The 17,054-nt window shown below is 44.5% G+C and overlaps 1 protein-coding gene across 1 annotated transcript; it reads left to right on the top strand.

The window, feature by feature from the left end:
- Window positions 1–14,303: 14,303 nt before the first annotated feature.
- LOC311328467 (ATP-dependent RNA helicase RhlE-like) lies at window positions 14,304–15,671 on the top strand (the record flags this gene model as incomplete). Its single annotated transcript, XM_084462433.1, has 1 exon — window positions 14,304–15,671. One exon carries the CDS (start codon window positions 14,304–14,306, stop codon window positions 15,669–15,671), a length of 1,368 nt encoding a protein of 455 aa, XP_084318559.1.
- Window positions 15,672–17,054: the final 1,383 nt, after the last annotated feature.

Here is a 17,054-nt window from a genome sequence, read left to right as displayed (position 1 = left end):
ACCTCAATATTGACCAGTACTCTGATGGCATGAGGGGGAAATTGTCAGCGATGTGATGGATCGTGCTTATGAGCGAACGATTACACGACATCGGGAGAGTTACCAAGGGATGGTTGGAAAACGACAGACTATGCAACGGGTAGCGGATACGGCTAAAAACTTTGAGGCTTTTTACGAACAGCGCAATGTTGGGATTGAGCAAACGGAAGACTTGCAAATTCTCAGTTTTGACGGTAATGGTTTGGAGATGCGTTAGGAATGGTTGAGGGAAGCAACTAAGAAGAACGCGCAAAAGAGTCAGCAGAAGCTGTAAACTAAGTTCCGTCCGGGAGAGAAGAAAGAACGTAAACGAATGGCACTGGTAGCCACCGGGTATACGGTAAAACCAAATCCTTGAACGGTAGAATAGGTCATGAATATGGATAGGAAGAGCGATAACGTTGTTAAATTCCGTCTGGTACGGCTCTTTTGATACGACAATGCAGACGCTAAAACATCAGGATTTGCGATATATCCGGTAATGAACAAGAGACGGTTTTATGGTGATGTAACGTCTCAACCCAATCACTACATAACACCGTCTCTTGTGAACGCATTCTGTGCCAATACCATAGATTATTCATTCTTCTCACCATCTCGTTATCATTCAGCACGTTGACTCCACTCTAAAACAATAGCCTAGCGCCATAAATAACGAGAGTTCAATGGTGAAACACAGGTGAGCCCCAGCCATTTAGCGATATTTCGGATAACAAACCGTAGATGTGGAACTGGAGGCTCACGTGTCTATTGTCAGTATATTCTGTGATGTGGATGATGTCTGCATAACATTGCGAATCACAATGGTATAGACAATTCATCTGTCATTCACAAAAGCCTCCAGTGATATCTAGGCTATCGCTAGTGGAATAATGACCATCATCATCTATTTCCATCAGAGTGCTTACGCAATTTTAAGCACGCTTACCAGCGACTGATCTCGCAACATAAATCAGCTATTTCCCGAACCTAGTCTCCTACAATAGCTTTGTAGAACTCATGAAACAGGCTTTGATGCCACTGGCGGTTTATCTAAAGTATCAGTGCATGTGGCAACCAACGGGTCTGTCATTTATTGATTCGACTCCCATCGTTGTCTGTGACAACCATATGATCAACAGCCACGAGGTCTTCAGTGAAGAGGCTACACCGTGGAAAACGTCTACAGGTTGGAGTTTGGTTTTAAGTTACACCTTATCATTAACCATTTTGAAGGAATTCTATCATTTTTCCTGACAACGGCTAACACCGATGACCGTAACCCAGTACCATATCCCATCGAAGAGTTAACTGGTTGGATATATGTAGATGAGGGCTATGTCTCTGAAGAGTTGGTAGTATGGTTGCGAGAGAAAGGCCTGAACTTGGTAACTAAAGTCAGGGAAAATAGGAAGCCGAAAGAGCTGAAGGCCTTTGATAAAGTGATGTTTAGGAACCTAGCAGTAATGGAAAGCGTAAATGACCAGTTGAAGAATATTCTGCAGATCGAACATACTTGACACCGGTCACCATTTTACTTCCTGATTACCACTGTTCATCATCCAGTTTAAGGAGCCTTGCTGCCATGGGGCAAGTTCGTGCAGTCATGTAACCAAGCCTAGATACTATTGCTTTCAAATCAAAGCGCCGGCTGAATTGATAGCAATATTCAGCAAGGTATCTTGGGAGATGCTCTTGGTTAATATTGTGGTAACTGCCTTTCAGAGAATGTATGACGTTTCCTATCATGGTGTTGACCCATGTAAACAACTTATTAGCCATTGATTTGTGACCCCCACATGTCACTCCTGCTGTATGTGAGTGTACGGCGTCGGCTATTCCTGTGAATGCCCCGAGGCCATTACTGACAACACAACAGGTATGATCATGAGATGCTTTTGCGCCCAGAGGTACAGCTCCTTTTTCAGGAAACTGGCGACCATGCTGAAAGGCATATACAGCGGGTAGTTTCCCTCGTTTGGTTGCACGGCGGCAACAAATGGTGGTTTGTTTGCAGAACCTCTTCCACGTTTGCCTCCATGTTTTTCACCAACCCAGTAGGTATAATCACTCTGAACATGTTCCTGCAGAGGACGACTGTCATCACGTTCTTTCATTACTTGCATAAGCTTGTGCTTCAAGCGCCAAGTAGAATTATAAGGGATCCCTAGGTGTCTCGAGAGCTCGATGGTCGATATGCCATTCTTGGTCTGAATCATTAAAACCATACCTAGAAACCAAGTGGTAAAGGGCAGTTTGGCAGCTTCCAGAATGGTGCCACTAGTCAATGATGTCTGGTGACGGCAGCGATTGCACTGGCATAGTTCACGGGTTTTTAGGGTACAATACTCCCGACAACAACACAGATGACATTCAAACCCATTCGGCCACCGCCATGTGGAAAACTTGGCACTGCATTGTTGTTCCTAGCCATATTGCTGAAAGAACTCCACAAGGCTCATGCCTTTCTGAAACAGAATTTTGTTCTTGGTCATGATGCACCTTCTAGTTAGAGGGAAAACAGTGTCGTCAGTCTAGACGAGAAGGAGGCTTAGGTCAGATGATAATCAGGTTTAACTGTGCTGTAAACCTGATGGCAGGATTGATTGCCTATGCACGGCAGCCCAGAAAGCCACATATTGATTGATGTTTTGGTACTAACAGAAGGTGTCACAATGGCTTTCTGATCGGGAACTCTCGTTCATCATTGCTAGAATTTCCTGTCCAATAGTGACAGTCTGTGCATTAGAATTATTGGTGATGCGTACATTAATATATTAGCTATCTTTAGCTTCTTGCATGAGTGTTGCAACCGAACCAAGGTGATCAAGACTCTTAATGTGGTACTGGAAGGGCTGTGTCATGATTTCCCTGAATGTCTTTTACCGTTTGGACAGTGGCATGCAGGGAAATATTAATTGTGGTGGTGGAAAGCAGCTATTATGTGCTGTCCGACTTTTTAGAATCCATGGAAGTTCAAAATCCCTGACTTTCCAAGGGTTATAGTGTAAAGTTGCGTAGTGCGATATGGTTATGCTTAATCAGCCGCTTCTTGCCGAGCAGGTTTAACCTTATTCAAGGTTTTCCAGCGTTTGGTTATGTGGGCGTATTGGCTGAAGCCCTTGAAAATCAGGAGATGTTCAAATTTCTGGGAAGTTATAAAAGTAGAACATCTCGGCTATATATTCAAAATCAGCACTAGTTAGTTGTTTATGGAACAAAATTGGACAAACAATTTAACAAGTCACTCACTATTTAGACTTGGCGAACTGACAGAATATACTCATCTACCAAGTTTTATATTAAATACCTACCATGAAACATTTATTTATTATTACGCTTTTCGTCTGCTCTCCTCTGACTCAGGCAGAACTGCTGACTTGCGATCAGAAACAGACTGTCTGTGAGGCAAAGTGCAAGGCATCAAGTCTTATCAGTAAGCAGGACAGTAACACCTGCACAGCTCAGTGCCTAGATGAGCTGGCTGCCTGTGAGCTTGAGCAAAGTAAAGAATCTGCAGGAAAACTCGCAGATCAGGCTAAGAGAGCTAGCCAGTCACTTATGGATAAACTTAAAGCTTTCTGGAATGGACTCACAAATAACCTGTGAGAGCACCATAAATAGGAGGATACTTGCATGAAAATGTAGACACAAAATGGATCAGTTAGGAGCCCCTGCTGACCAGTACAGATGAAAACCTATTCAAAGCATCATTAGAACACTAGAAGTTCGACTTGGGTTATTGGCGGTCGTTCTTTATTGGGAGCTCGTAAGCCCAATATAGTTATCAAAAAGCAGACTACAGTCGTTCTGCTGTTTTTTAAAAGTGGCAGCGATTAAGTTCTCACACTATAGTGGCATACGTCATGATATGATATGCAACGTGAGTTTGACGAGACAATCCAAAGCGCTGCATCAGCCTAAGCCTTTTTGTACATATTCATGTTATAGGCGAAGAGTGATTTAAGTACTTTATTGGCTGGCAAAGGCTCCGGAGGAGCCATTGGGCACTTGTCAAAAAACATCACTATGACTCAATCCCCTAAAATCCAAGGTCCATAGCCAAGATAGAAGCGTCGGACTCACATTATTCAGATATGAGCCGATATGGTGTAGTTCTTTTGATACGACAATGCAGTCGCTAAAACATTAGGGTTTTCGATATATCCCATAACGAAAAAGAGACGGCTTATGGTGGTATAATGTTGTCAAACCAATAACTCCATCACACCGTACCTTGTGCACACATGATTTGCCAATACCATCGATTATTCATTTTTCTCACCAGCTTGTGGTCATTTGGACGCTATCATTCAGCACCTTGAACTCACTCTCCAACAAGAGCATGGCACCATATAAAGCTATATTCAGATTGAAGGCAACGAGTGTTGCTCTTTCTACTCCAAGGGTATCTGGGTAAGCAGGCCAATGATGAGTCGCAGCAATCGTCGGTAGTTGGTAGCAACGGGGAGCAGAGAAATTACGTCAGGGAAAACACCTCCAGACAATTGACTAGCTTGTTTGGTGCTGTCGTAGTCATGCGTCGCAGTTACAGCCAACGGAAGCAATCCAGCGTGTTTCCGCTGGATGCTAGGTTAAACTTAAATACTGGCCAGTACTATGATGGCATGAAGGGGAAAATTGTCAGCGATGTGATGGATCGCTCTTATGATAGAACGATTAAACGACATCGTGAAAGTTGTTCCGGTATGGTTTGAAAAAGATAGGCTATGCAACTGTGTGGATACGGCTCAAGACTTTGGGGCTTGTTACGAATAGTGCAAGGTTGGGATTGAGCAAACAGAAGGCCTGCAGATTTTCAGTTTTGACGGTAAGGTCATGATGATGTGTTAGGAATTGTTGAGGGAAGCAACTAGTAAGAACGCGCCAAAGAGTCAGCAGAAGCTGCAAACTAGGCTCAGTCCATGAGAAAAGAAAGAATGCAAACGAATGGCACAGGTAGCCACCGTTTATACGGTAAAACCCAATCCACGAACGACAGAATTGGTCATGGATCTGGATCTGAAGAGCGACAACGTTGTTAAATTCCGTCATACCGTTAGGAATAAGAGAGTGTGGGCCAGTGTAGAAAGAGAGTAAAAGCCGTGATAGAAGAAGCTTGTGAGGAAGAGCTAAGGCTAGATCTAGAGCAGAAACGGTAGAGGGTCATTGTTATTGATGAGTACCCTCATCAGCGGAAACTGATTACCTAGATTATGAAAAATAGGGAGTTAAGGTAACCATCATTATGGACTTTATCCATGTACTGGAATATCTGTGGAAAGCCGGTCACTGCTGACACAAGAAGGGGGATGAGGCTATTAAGTTGGATGGCAGAGCGGTTCCTGAATATACTCAGGGGAGAGTTTGACAAGGTGGCTTTAGGAATCTGGCAGAGTGCTAGCAAGAGAGGTCTGACAAAACTGTAGGCCATTGATAAGTGTGCAGACTATCTTCAAGAAAACCGTCCTAGGCTCAGCTATGACAAGGCGCTGGATGCTGGCTATCAGATTGCCAGTGGAGTCATTGAGGGAGCTTGCCGCCATTTTATCAATGACCGTATGGATTTAACCGTGGCAAAGTGGAGTTTGCAAAGGGCAGAGGCTGTGTTGCAGCTACGCTCACTGGATTCAAGTGGAAATTGGCAGGCGTATCGTAACTTCCATAAGGAATGCTCTCGACTTCGTAATCATGGAGAACTAATGAATGAGGCGCCGTAGAAAGGGAACTTCACCCAATACCATTTGGTGCGGTTCTTTTGATACGACAATGTAGCCGTTAAAACATCAGGGTTTTTGATATATTAGGTAACGAACAAGAGACGGTTTGATGGTTGTCTTTCACCACCACATCAGGAATATACCGACTCGTAAAAAACACCTAAAATCTGGATGATCATCCATTGTCTTTTCTTCAAGCCATCCTTATGTAGCTCTTGATTATTTATCATTAACTCATTAATTCCTTGAAAACAGAATAATACCCATCTGGCGGTGGGATTCTGGCAGGGCTGTTTCTGCTGATTTAGGAAAAATCAGCTTTGTCTTTTCAGCTCATATCTTATTCTGTGCTGTAAATCAGCATAGGCCATCAGACAGAGTGTCATTACCATCAGCAGCGCTTCAATACGTCCAAGCTTTTTTAGGTAAAGGTATGATACTAGGTAATCTTGGCTCTTCAGACATCGAAATCCTTTTTCAACATGTTGCTGCGACTTATAGGTAGACAACCATCTACCTCCATTAAGATTGTCCTGATTCAGGTCATTCGTGCCCATAATCAAGTAACCAAGTGCAGCCTGTACATCCTCGTACTTCTCGCATGCTACGAAGCAGGCTGCTTGTACATGGTATTCCACATGGTTAGGCTCACTATCCGTTGATGGACGGCCTTTTTTCCCATAGCATGGCTTGCCGATAACCTCTAGCTCTGAGCTTTGACAGTATTCACATTGCTTTTGCCAGAGAGGAAATTCCTTCAAAGCATAATACCTACAGCGGAATGCCTTTTTACCAAGTTTTTCCAGGTTACAGGTCTAACTTCAGTGACTTTTTTTGTACCTTTTTGGTCAGTGCTTTCTGGTGACTGAACCAGCAATTATCATTCTTGAACAGAACTAAACGTTGCTCAATCTATCCATAATAGGAAGATACTTCAGCAGAGTAATAATCCTCATGGCCTCCAACAGGTTGCAATGACATAGTAGGCGCTTTTTTAACTAACTCCTTTGCCTCATTGATATTTAGTGGAAACTGCGAGATAAACAGCTGTTTTTGCTGATCGAGGGGCTAAATGGTTTCGGCAACATACAGTGGCGCATCAGCTACCTGATAGCGATTATTCAAGGCCTCTTGGAAGCATGCCTAGTGTTTTTTGATGATCTCATTAAAGCAGATTTTGTCGTTTATATTGCCGTTGCATGGAGCCATGAATAGAGGAATACTAGCCTGATTATATGTCATTAACTGCAAGACACCTGATTCAAGTCAGGACCGTGATCACGGCTATAGCCCAAGCAGATATGGATGCAGGTCATGTTATCTGGGTTTTCATTGCTGTTAGGTGTGGTTCCCTTGCTACGACGGCATATCCAGTAGTTTTCCATGATTACGAAGGAGAGAGCATTCCTTATGGAAGTTCCAATACGCCTGCCAATCTCCATTTGAATCCAGTGAGCGTAGATTTCACACATCCTCGGTCACTTGACAACTCCACTTTGCCTAGGTTAGATCCATACGGGCATGGATTAAATGGCGTCAAGTTCCCTAAATGACTCCACTGGCAATCGGATAGCCAGCATTCAGCGCCTTGTCATAGCAGAGTCTGGGACGGTTTTTTTGAAGATAGTCTGCATACTTATCAATGTCCTCCAGTGTTGTCAGTCCTCTCTTGCCCGCACTTTGCCGGATTTCCCGGGCCACCTTGTCCTACTCTACCCAGAGTATTTCCATGGACCGTTCTGCCTCCCAGCTTTCAATAGCCTCATCCACCTTGTCGTGTAAGCAGTGACCGGTTTTCCACAGATATCCAAGTACATGGATAAAGTCCATGATGATGGTTGCCTTTACTACTTTCTTTTCCATAATCTCGGTAATCAGTTTCCGCTGATGATGGTGCCCATCAATCACAATGACCCATTGCCGTTTCTGCTTCGTACCTCTCCTGAGCGCTTCCCAGAAATCTTTTTCTATCACGGCTTTCGTCTCTCTTTCTACACTGGGCCACACTCTCTTATTCTTGGCAGGAGTACGTAATTTAACAACGTTGTCGCTCTTCTGATCCGTATTCATGACCGATTTTGCTGTTCGAGGATTGGGTTTTACCGTATATATAAACGGTGGCTACTTGTGCCATTCGTTTGCGATCTTTCTTCTCTTCCTGGCTGAGTTTGGTTTGCAGCTTTTGTTGACTTTTTTGTGCGTTCTTCCTAGTTGCTTCCATCAACCATTCCAGATGTATCACCAAGCCTTTATCGTCAAAATTTATGATCTGCAGGTCTTCTGTTTGCTTAATCCCAATCTTTTGCTGTTCCGTAAAAAGTCTAAAAGGCTTGAGCCGTATCCGCTACCAGTTGTATAGCCTGTCGTTTTCCAACCATACTTGGGTAACTCTCTCAATGTTGTTTAATAGTTCGATCATAAGAGCGATACATCACATCGCTACAATTTTCCCCTCATGCCATCAGAGTACTCGTCAGTATTGAAGTTTAACGGAGCATCCAGCGTAAACACGCTGGATTGATTCCGCTGGTTGTAACTACGACAGAACCAAACGAGCTGGTCAGTTGTCTGTAGGTGTTTTTTCTGACGTGATGTCTCTGCTCACCGTCGCTACCAGTTACCGACTATTGCTGCGGTTCATCATTGGCCTGCTTATTCAGATACCCTTGGAAAAGAAGGCACAACACTTCGTTGCCTTCAGTCCGGATATAGCTATCTATGGTGCCATGCTTTTGTTGGAGAGTGGATTCAAGGTGCTGAATGATCACGAGCTGGTTAGAAGAATGAATAATTTATGGTATTGGCGCAGGATGCGTGCACAAGATAAGGGGTTATGGTAGTGATTGGGTTTATGATATTATCTCATCATAAAACCGTCCCTTTTTTGTTACCTATATATCGAAAACCATGATGTTTTAGCTACTGCATTGTCGTATCAAAAGAGCCGTATCCAAAGTAGATCAATCAATTGCTGACAATTGGTTCCCTCATGCTATCATAGTACTGGTCAGTATGGAGGGTTAACTGAGCATCCAGCGGGAACACGATGGGTTGCCTCCGCTGGCTGTAACTGAGACGCCTGACTACTACAGAACCAAACAAGCTGGTCAGTTGTCTGGAGGTCTTTTTTTGACGTGATTCCTCTGCTCACCGTCGCTACCCGGACTGACTATTGCTGCGGCTAATCGTTGTCTTGCTTATCCAGATACCCCTAGAGTAGAAGGCGCAACACGTCATTGCCTTCAGTCGTGATGTAGCTCTCTATGGTGCCATGCTCTTGTTGGAGAGTTGATTTAAGGTGCTGAATGATAGCGTCCCAATAATCACGAGCAGGTGAGAATAATGAATAATCGATGGTATTGGTGTAGGATGCGTTCACAAGAGACTGTGTTATTTAGTTATCGGTTTGACGACGTTACATCACCATAAAACCGTATCTTTTTCGTTACCGGATATATCGAAAACTAGGATGTTTTCGTGGATGTATTGTCGTATCAAAAGAGCCGTCCCCATCGACAGAGAAAGTACTAGCCTAATGGTTACTTGGTACCGTTCGTGTATGAACAGAAACTTGCTATGGCAGCGTAAAAAAGCATCCGGAAAATCCTAGCATATCACATTTAATAGCCAGAAAGTAAGTCATAGATTGCTTGATATTGGTTAAGTGAAGCCGTTGGCTTCCCGCGTCTTATTGATATAGTAACTTGGCTGCGGCTTGATGTTCTAACATTAACTTCTTTAGGTCGCCTCCAAGCCACTCACGATCGCTAACTAGCCACTGACCGTTCACCATTACGCTATTCGCGTGGTTTGCTCCACAAATGACTATGGCTGCCAATGGGTCATGAGCACCGCTGAACTGTGGTTCATCCAGTTTATAGAGGCCAATATCCGCCTTCTTGCCAACCGCCAGTTCGCCGATATCCTCACGCCCCAATACTTCTGCACTGCCTTTAGTGGCAAGGTATAGCGCATCAAGATGAGAAAACTCATCGGCCTGATACCTCAGACGTTGAATCAGAAGCGCTTGGCGTACTTCTTGGATAAGATTGCTATGGTCATTAGACGCACTGCCATCAACCCCCAGACCAACCCGACAACCGGCTTCCCTGAGTTCTTTCACCCGGCAGATACCAGAAGCAAGAATCATATTGGATGATGGGCAGTGGCAGATGCCGGTGCCGGCTTTGCCCAGACGTTTAACCTCTTCATCATTAAAATGAATACCGTGAGCCAGCCAAGCTTGATCATGTAGCCAGCCAACTTCTTCTAGGTAATCTAGCGGTCTTAAGCCAAACATTTCTAGGCAGAAATTATTTTCATCCTCGGTTTCCGCCAGATGTGTATGCAAGTGGACATGATGTTCACTTGCCAGCCTTGCACTATCTTTCATAATGTCAGTAGTTACAGAGAATGGTGAGCAGGGTGCAAGGGCGATTTCTACCAGCTGGCGATCATCTTTCTGGTGATATTTGTGAATAAGGCGAGTTGAATCGTCCATAATGTTTTTTTCACTTTGGACTACCGACTTAGGAGGTAAACCACCATTCTCCTGACTCATCGTCATGGAGCCCCTAGTTAGGGTAGCGCGAACGCCAAGTGAGAGAGCCACTTCAGCCTGAATATCAATGGCACTTTCCAGTCCTGGAGGAAAGAGATAGTGATGGTCTGCCATGGTAGTACAGCCGGAAAGAAGGAGTTCAACCATGGCTAGTTTACTGGCTTGCTGATGCATTTTTGGGGTCAGACCAGCCCATATGGGATAAAGGCTCTGAAGCCATGGGAACAGTTTTTTGTTCAGTGCTGGGGGGCAGCAACGGGTCAGGGTTTGATAGAAGTGGTGGTGGGTATTTATTAGGCCTGGCATTAATACTTGATCGCTGGCATCGATTATTGTATCGCATGTGGAGGCTGGCTCCTGACCTACACCCAGAACGTCGGTGATACGGTCACCTTCAATAACAATACCATTGCTGGCATCTAACTGGTTGGCAGTAAAGACAGCTAGAGGGTGCTTGATCCAGATTCTTTTCATTAAGGCACCTCAAGTGCTTCTTATATACCATTAGTATTTGAAGCTGCATGGGTATTGTCTGCACTTGCTCTCCAAAGTCATTTAGTTTATCTAAGCTCTGTGGGCTTATCTCCATTGCCGTCTACCTACAACTCCAAGTACTTTGGGTGTGAGCTGTTGGCACTGCGCAGGAACTGGTTGAATAAAAAGTTACAGCCATCATGCACTCCTGATGTCTTGTCGCAATATCCGATAGAGCGGGTGAAGTATTTTCCAATTTTAAAATTATCCTGAAAAGAGTGTAAGCCAGTGATTTCAGGATTTTCGTTCAAAAATGGTTTTAAATAGCAATCCTCAGCCGTACTGGAGTTGTTAAGCCTCCTCGTTATTGCTCATTTATTCCGCCTTTGACTCAAGTTCCTGCGGCGGAGTCGCTTCCTTCAAATATCGTTTCCACTTCGGCATGGATTCTAGCTTTTTATAAGGCGTCATCATATTTTTAGCACAGTATTTTTCTCTCTCTTTGCTTTTTGCATCAATAATGATTTGGGTATGGTTCTTTTGATACGACAATGCAGCCGCTAAAATATCATGGTTTTCTATATATTAGGTAACTAAAAAGAGACAGTTTTATGGTGATATAACGGCGTCAAACCAATAACTCCGTAACACAGTTTCTTGTGAACGCATACTACGTCAATACCCCAGAGTATTCATTCTTCTCCACAGCTCGTGATCATTTGGACGCTATCATTAAGTACCTTTAATCCACTGTCCAACAAGAGCATGGCACCATAGAGAGCTATATCGAGACTGAAGGCAACGAAGTGTTGCGCCTCATCCTCCAATGGTATCTGGATAAGCAGGCCAATGATGATCCGCAGCAATTGTCGGTCACTGGTAGACGGTGAGCAGAGAAATCACGTCAGACAACATACCTCCAGTCAACTGACCAGCTTGTGTGGTTTTGTCGCAGTTACAGCCAGCGGAAGAAATCTAGCGTGTTTCCGCTGTATGCTCAGTTAAGCCTCAATACTGTCAAGTACTCTGATGGCACGATGGAAACAATTGTCAGCGATGTTATGGATCGCGCTTATGATCAAACGATTAAACAACATCGTGAGAGTTTCCCAAGCATGGTTGGAAAATGACAGGCTATGTAACTGGTAGCTGATGCGGCTCAAGGCTTTGAGGCTTTGAGGCTTTTTACGAATAGCACAAGGTTGTGATTGAGCAAACAGAAGACCTGCAGATCCACAGTTTTGACGGTAAGGGCTTGGTGATGCGGCAAGAAATGTTGAGGTAAGAAATGTTGCGGTAAGAAGCTAGGACAACCGCGCAAATAGAGTCAATAGAAGATGCAAACACGGCTCAGTCCTAGAAAGAAGAAAGCTCGCAAACGCATGGCACAGTTAGCCACCGGTTATACGGTAAAACCCAATCCTTGAACGGCATAATCGGTCATGGATATGGGTTGGAAGATGGACAAAGTTGTTAACGTGAGTTCGATGCTTCAATTTGAGCGATAGCCATTGTATTTTAATGTCTTTAGGCATAGTGATGTTTTTTGAAAAGTGCCAAATGGCTCATTCGAAGCCTTTGCCAGTCAATTTAAAGTACTCAAATCACTCTTTTTCTGTAACATGAATATGTACAAAACCGTCTAACCGTCTAACCGTCTAACCGTCTAACCGTCTAACCGTCTAACCGTCTAACCGTCTAACCGTCTAACCGTCTAACCGTCTAACCGTCTAACCGTCTAACCGTCTAACCGTCTAACCGTCTAACCGTCTAACCGTCTAACCGTCTAACCGTCTAACCGTCTAACCGTCTAACCGTCTAACCGTCTAACCGTCTAACCGTCTAACCGTCTAACCGTCTAACCGTCTAACCGTCTAACCGTCTAACCGTCTAACCGTCTAACCGTCTAACCGTCTAACCGTCTAACCGTCTAACCGTCTAACCGTCTAACCGTCTAACCGTCTAACCGTCTAACCGTCTAACCGTCTAACCGTCTAACCGTCTAACCGTCTAACCGTCTAACCGTCTAACCGTCTAACCGTCTAACCGTCTAACCGTCTAACCGTCTAACCGTCTAACCGTCTAACCGTCTAACCGTCTAACCGTCTAACCGTCTAACCGTCTAACCGTCTAACCGTCTAACCGTCTAACCGTCTAACCGTCTAACCGTCTAACCGTCTAACCGTCTAACCGTCTAACCGTCTAACCGTCTAACCGTCTAACCGTCTAACCGTCTAACCGTCTAACCGTCTAACCGTCTAACCGTCTAACCGTCTAACCGTCTAACCGTCTAACCGTCTAACCGTCTAACCGTCTAACCGTCTAACCGTCTAACCGTCTAACCGTCTAACCGTCTAACCGTCTAACCGTCTAACCGTCTAACCGTCTAACCGTCTAACCGTCTAACCGTCTAACCGTCTAACCGTCTAACCGTCTAACCGTCTAACCGTCTAACCGTCTAACCGTCTAACCGTCTAACCGTCTAACCGTCTAACCGTCTAACCGTCTAACCGTCTAACCGTCTAACCGTCTAACCGTCTAACCGTCTAACCGTCTAACCGTCTAACCGTCTAACCGTCTAACCGTCTAACCGTCTAACCGTCTAACCGTCTAACCGTCTAACCGTCTAACCGTCTAACCGTCTAACCGTCTAACCGTCTAACCGTCTAACCGTCTAACCGTCTAACCGTCTAACCGTCTAACCGTCTAACCGTCTAACCGTCTAACCGTCTAACCGTCTAACCGTCTCACCGTCTCACCGTCTAACCGTCTAACCGTCTAACCGTCTAACCGTCTAACCGTCTAACCGTCTAACCGTCTAACCGTCTAACCGTCTAACCGTCTAACCGTCTAACCGTCTTTGACTGGTGCAAGTTGTGGCGCCGTGAAATTGATATGGTGGTCAGTTGGTTATAATGATGATCTACACGTTGATAAGATCGTTCGCAGATCCTCTTTACCAGAGGGTCACTCCGCCCATTATTGAGCCGATCCGTCTCCGCCAGCAGCCGAATATTTGCCTTGGTATATCGATATTTAAATTCATTGACCGTCCGTTGTTTACGCTCAGGCAGCCTTGGTCAAGGTATTCATTGATCAAGCTGGTAATCTGGGTTCTAAAATAGTCTGAAGCAACGGTTAAATATTGCTTGATTATCCCCTGTTCAGGCTTGCTCAGATTATGGTATTGGAAATGTATGATGGTGTCTCAATACATTGATAACACTAATCTTGTGATTCCCATATGGACTAGATATTTGTAGTTGTTTGAAGTAGTTCATATACTTAGATGAGTGTTTTTATGGCCGTGTGTTCATTATGATTTGCATCCAGTAATCATGTACACAAGATCAGACATAACAGGCTCATTTCATATTGGAAATAAGGCTCACCTTCAGGCTCATTTCATATTGGAAGAGATTAATTGTAAGGTTGCGAATGGTATATAGCGACTACTCCCTGTATGCTACAGCCCCCACCCCCAGAAAAGTCACTGCTATATAAATGGTGACCATTAATGAGACAGTTTCATGACCTTCGCCAATTTCGGGCTCTCCCTTTCTATCCTGCAAGCCATTACTGAGCAGGGCTATGAACAACCTTCCCCTATTCAGGCTGAGGCTATTCCTGCCGTTCTGAAGGGTCATGATGTGATGGCCGTAGCACAGACTGGTACCGGTAAAACTGCCGGGTTTACGCTGCCAATTCTGGAATTGTTAAGCAGGGGAGAGCGGGCTGGACCAAACCAGGTTCGTGCATTGATTCTGACGCCAACTAGGGAATTGGCTGCTCAGGTGGGAGACAGTGTAGCGAACTATGGTCGGCATCTGCCCATTCGCTCTACTGTGGTATTTGGAGGGGTCAAAACGAACCCCCAAATTATGAACCTGCGTCGTGGTGCGGACGTTCTGGTGGCCACCCCTGGAAGGCTGATTGACCTGTACAATCAGAATGCGGTGAAATTTAAGCATCTGGAGGTGCTGGTTCTGGACGAAGCCGACCGTATGCTCGATATGGGATTTATTCACGATATTCGTCGTATTTTGGTACTTCTTCCCAAGCGCAGACAGAATCTGATGTTTTCCGCAACATTTTCGGATGAAATACGGCAACTGGCCAAGACCATTGTTCATCATCCTGTGGAGATCTCGGTTTCTCCTCGCAACACCACAGCCAAGACGGTTAGGCAGTGGGTGTATCCAGTGGATAAAAATAAGAAACCGGCACTGCTGACCAAGTTGATTAAGGAGAATAACTGGAGTCAGGTATTGGTATTTACCAGAACCAAACATGGTGCTAATCGGTTGACTCGTCATCTAGAGGGCAAGGGGATTAAGGCAGCCGCCATTCATGGTAATAAGAGTCAAGGGGCCCGTACCAAAGCACTGACCAACTTTAAGAGTAATGAAATTACTGCGCTAGTGGCGACGGACATTGCCGCCCGTGGTCTAGATATTGATCAACTGCCACAAGTAGTTAACTTCGACTTGCCTAATGTGCCTGAAGATTATGTGCATCGCATTGGTCGGACTGGTCGGGCCGGTGCTGAAGGAAGGGCTGTATCGCTGATCTGTGCTGATGAGAGCAAGCAGCTTCGGGATATTGAGCAGTTGATTAACCAATTATTGCCAAGAGAACTGATCCCCGGTTTTGAGCCAGTCAATGAGGTGCCGGTTACCAAGCTTTCCAATAAGCCTCCCAAGACGAATAAGCCCAAAAAACCAAAAGTGATGAATCTGGCACGACGGGAAGAGCCTGAAAGTAAGCGGAATACCTCTGAAAGAGGGTATCATCAAGCTTGCGGTAAAACTGGTAGAAGAGCTGAAGGCAGTGGAGCTTCTGGTCGTGTTTTTACCGATAACAGCCGCAAGTCAAGACGGCGTAAGGCGACCGGTTAACAAAGTTCTTCTCATCCAGCCTGAACAGAGAAAAGAAAGATAAGGAGCCATTTTAAATTGATGGTGATAGCCAAGTGTTCAGTGATCACGGGATCAGTTTGTTGCTTAAAAAGCATTATCTCTCAGTTTGGCGGTTCCATCTTCCGGAGTATCCACAATTCTTTGTGGATACTCCGGAGGCTTTGTCCATTTTTCAACCAGAAGTCAGTAGTGCACTGTTTTTGTCAACTACCTCTATTTTTGGAGCGATGTATTTCACACTGTGAAAACCATCGTTTATCGGCTGTTGCCAGAAAGATTTACTTTCTTGATGACTTGTGAAATAGCCAAATGGCCGAACACGAATAATGACATTAGGCACATACCGGTTGGCACAATCTTTAGCGTTACCTGTGTTAAATGATGCTTTCCATTCACTGTTGGCTTGTTTTACCACTTTGATAGGAGTAGTACACTGCTCGTTTGTCATATCAAACACTCTTTGTCAAAGTAATCAACATGAGTTCGATGAGATAACCACTTGCGCTACATATGCTTAAGCCTTTTTGTACATATTCTGTTACAGGGAAAGAGTGGTTTGAGTACTTTATTGGTTGGCAAAAGATCTGAAGGAGCCATTGGGCACTTTTCAAAAAACATCTCACCGTCTAAAGCCATTGAAATCCACTGGCTGTAACCAAAATTGAATTATCAAACTCACATTAATAATATAGTTATACTGGTTTATAGCAGCTCAACGCACCTAAGGCGTTAATGATTGCTATTTTTGATATGATTACCATGTTGCTTCTCTCGAACGCTCATCTGGTTATTGCTTATGACCTTAGTTTCAAACAGGTCAACAATCCTGATCAGGTCTACCAGTTTTTATATATAACCGTAGTTCCTAGAGCAAAAAGAGGCTTGATTGGATATAATCGCGCCTATTCGGCCTAGATATGCCCAGCCATAATCATCCTGCTCTGTGTTGATTGCAGTGCGTATCAGGTTCATCAGTTTGGTACCGGCTCTTAGTTCATGGGCATTTTTCTTGCTGTTTCTATGTATCGTCTCAGAGGATGCTTTTGGTTCATCCCGATAGAGAAAGCGTGATCAGGCATTGACAAAGGGCGAAGGCGCTTTACGTTCACCGAGCCGTATACCACTTTTCCCTAGGAGAGTAATCACATGATCAACTGGGTAAAATTGTTGTCAGAAGACGCGATGAAGAATGCATTATTTTTTTGGTATACAGGATGTCCATGGCATTAATAGTCATAGCCATATCGGTGGCATTTTTACCTTTAGTTAGGTCGAATTGCTGGATTGGTTGGATGGCGTATGCATGAAGCTGTTCCTATCATTATTGCACAGTAGTATGGCTCTTCCAGTTGCCGTAGGCTA

Source organism: Borostomias antarcticus (assembly GCF_949987555.1).
Source record: "Borostomias antarcticus genome assembly, contig: scaffold_63, whole genome shotgun sequence".
NCBI lineage: Eukaryota > Metazoa > Chordata > Actinopteri > Stomiiformes > Stomiidae > Borostomias > Borostomias antarcticus.
The sequence above is the reverse complement of the archived record's forward strand: the minus strand, read 5'-3'. Positions and strand labels throughout refer to the sequence as shown.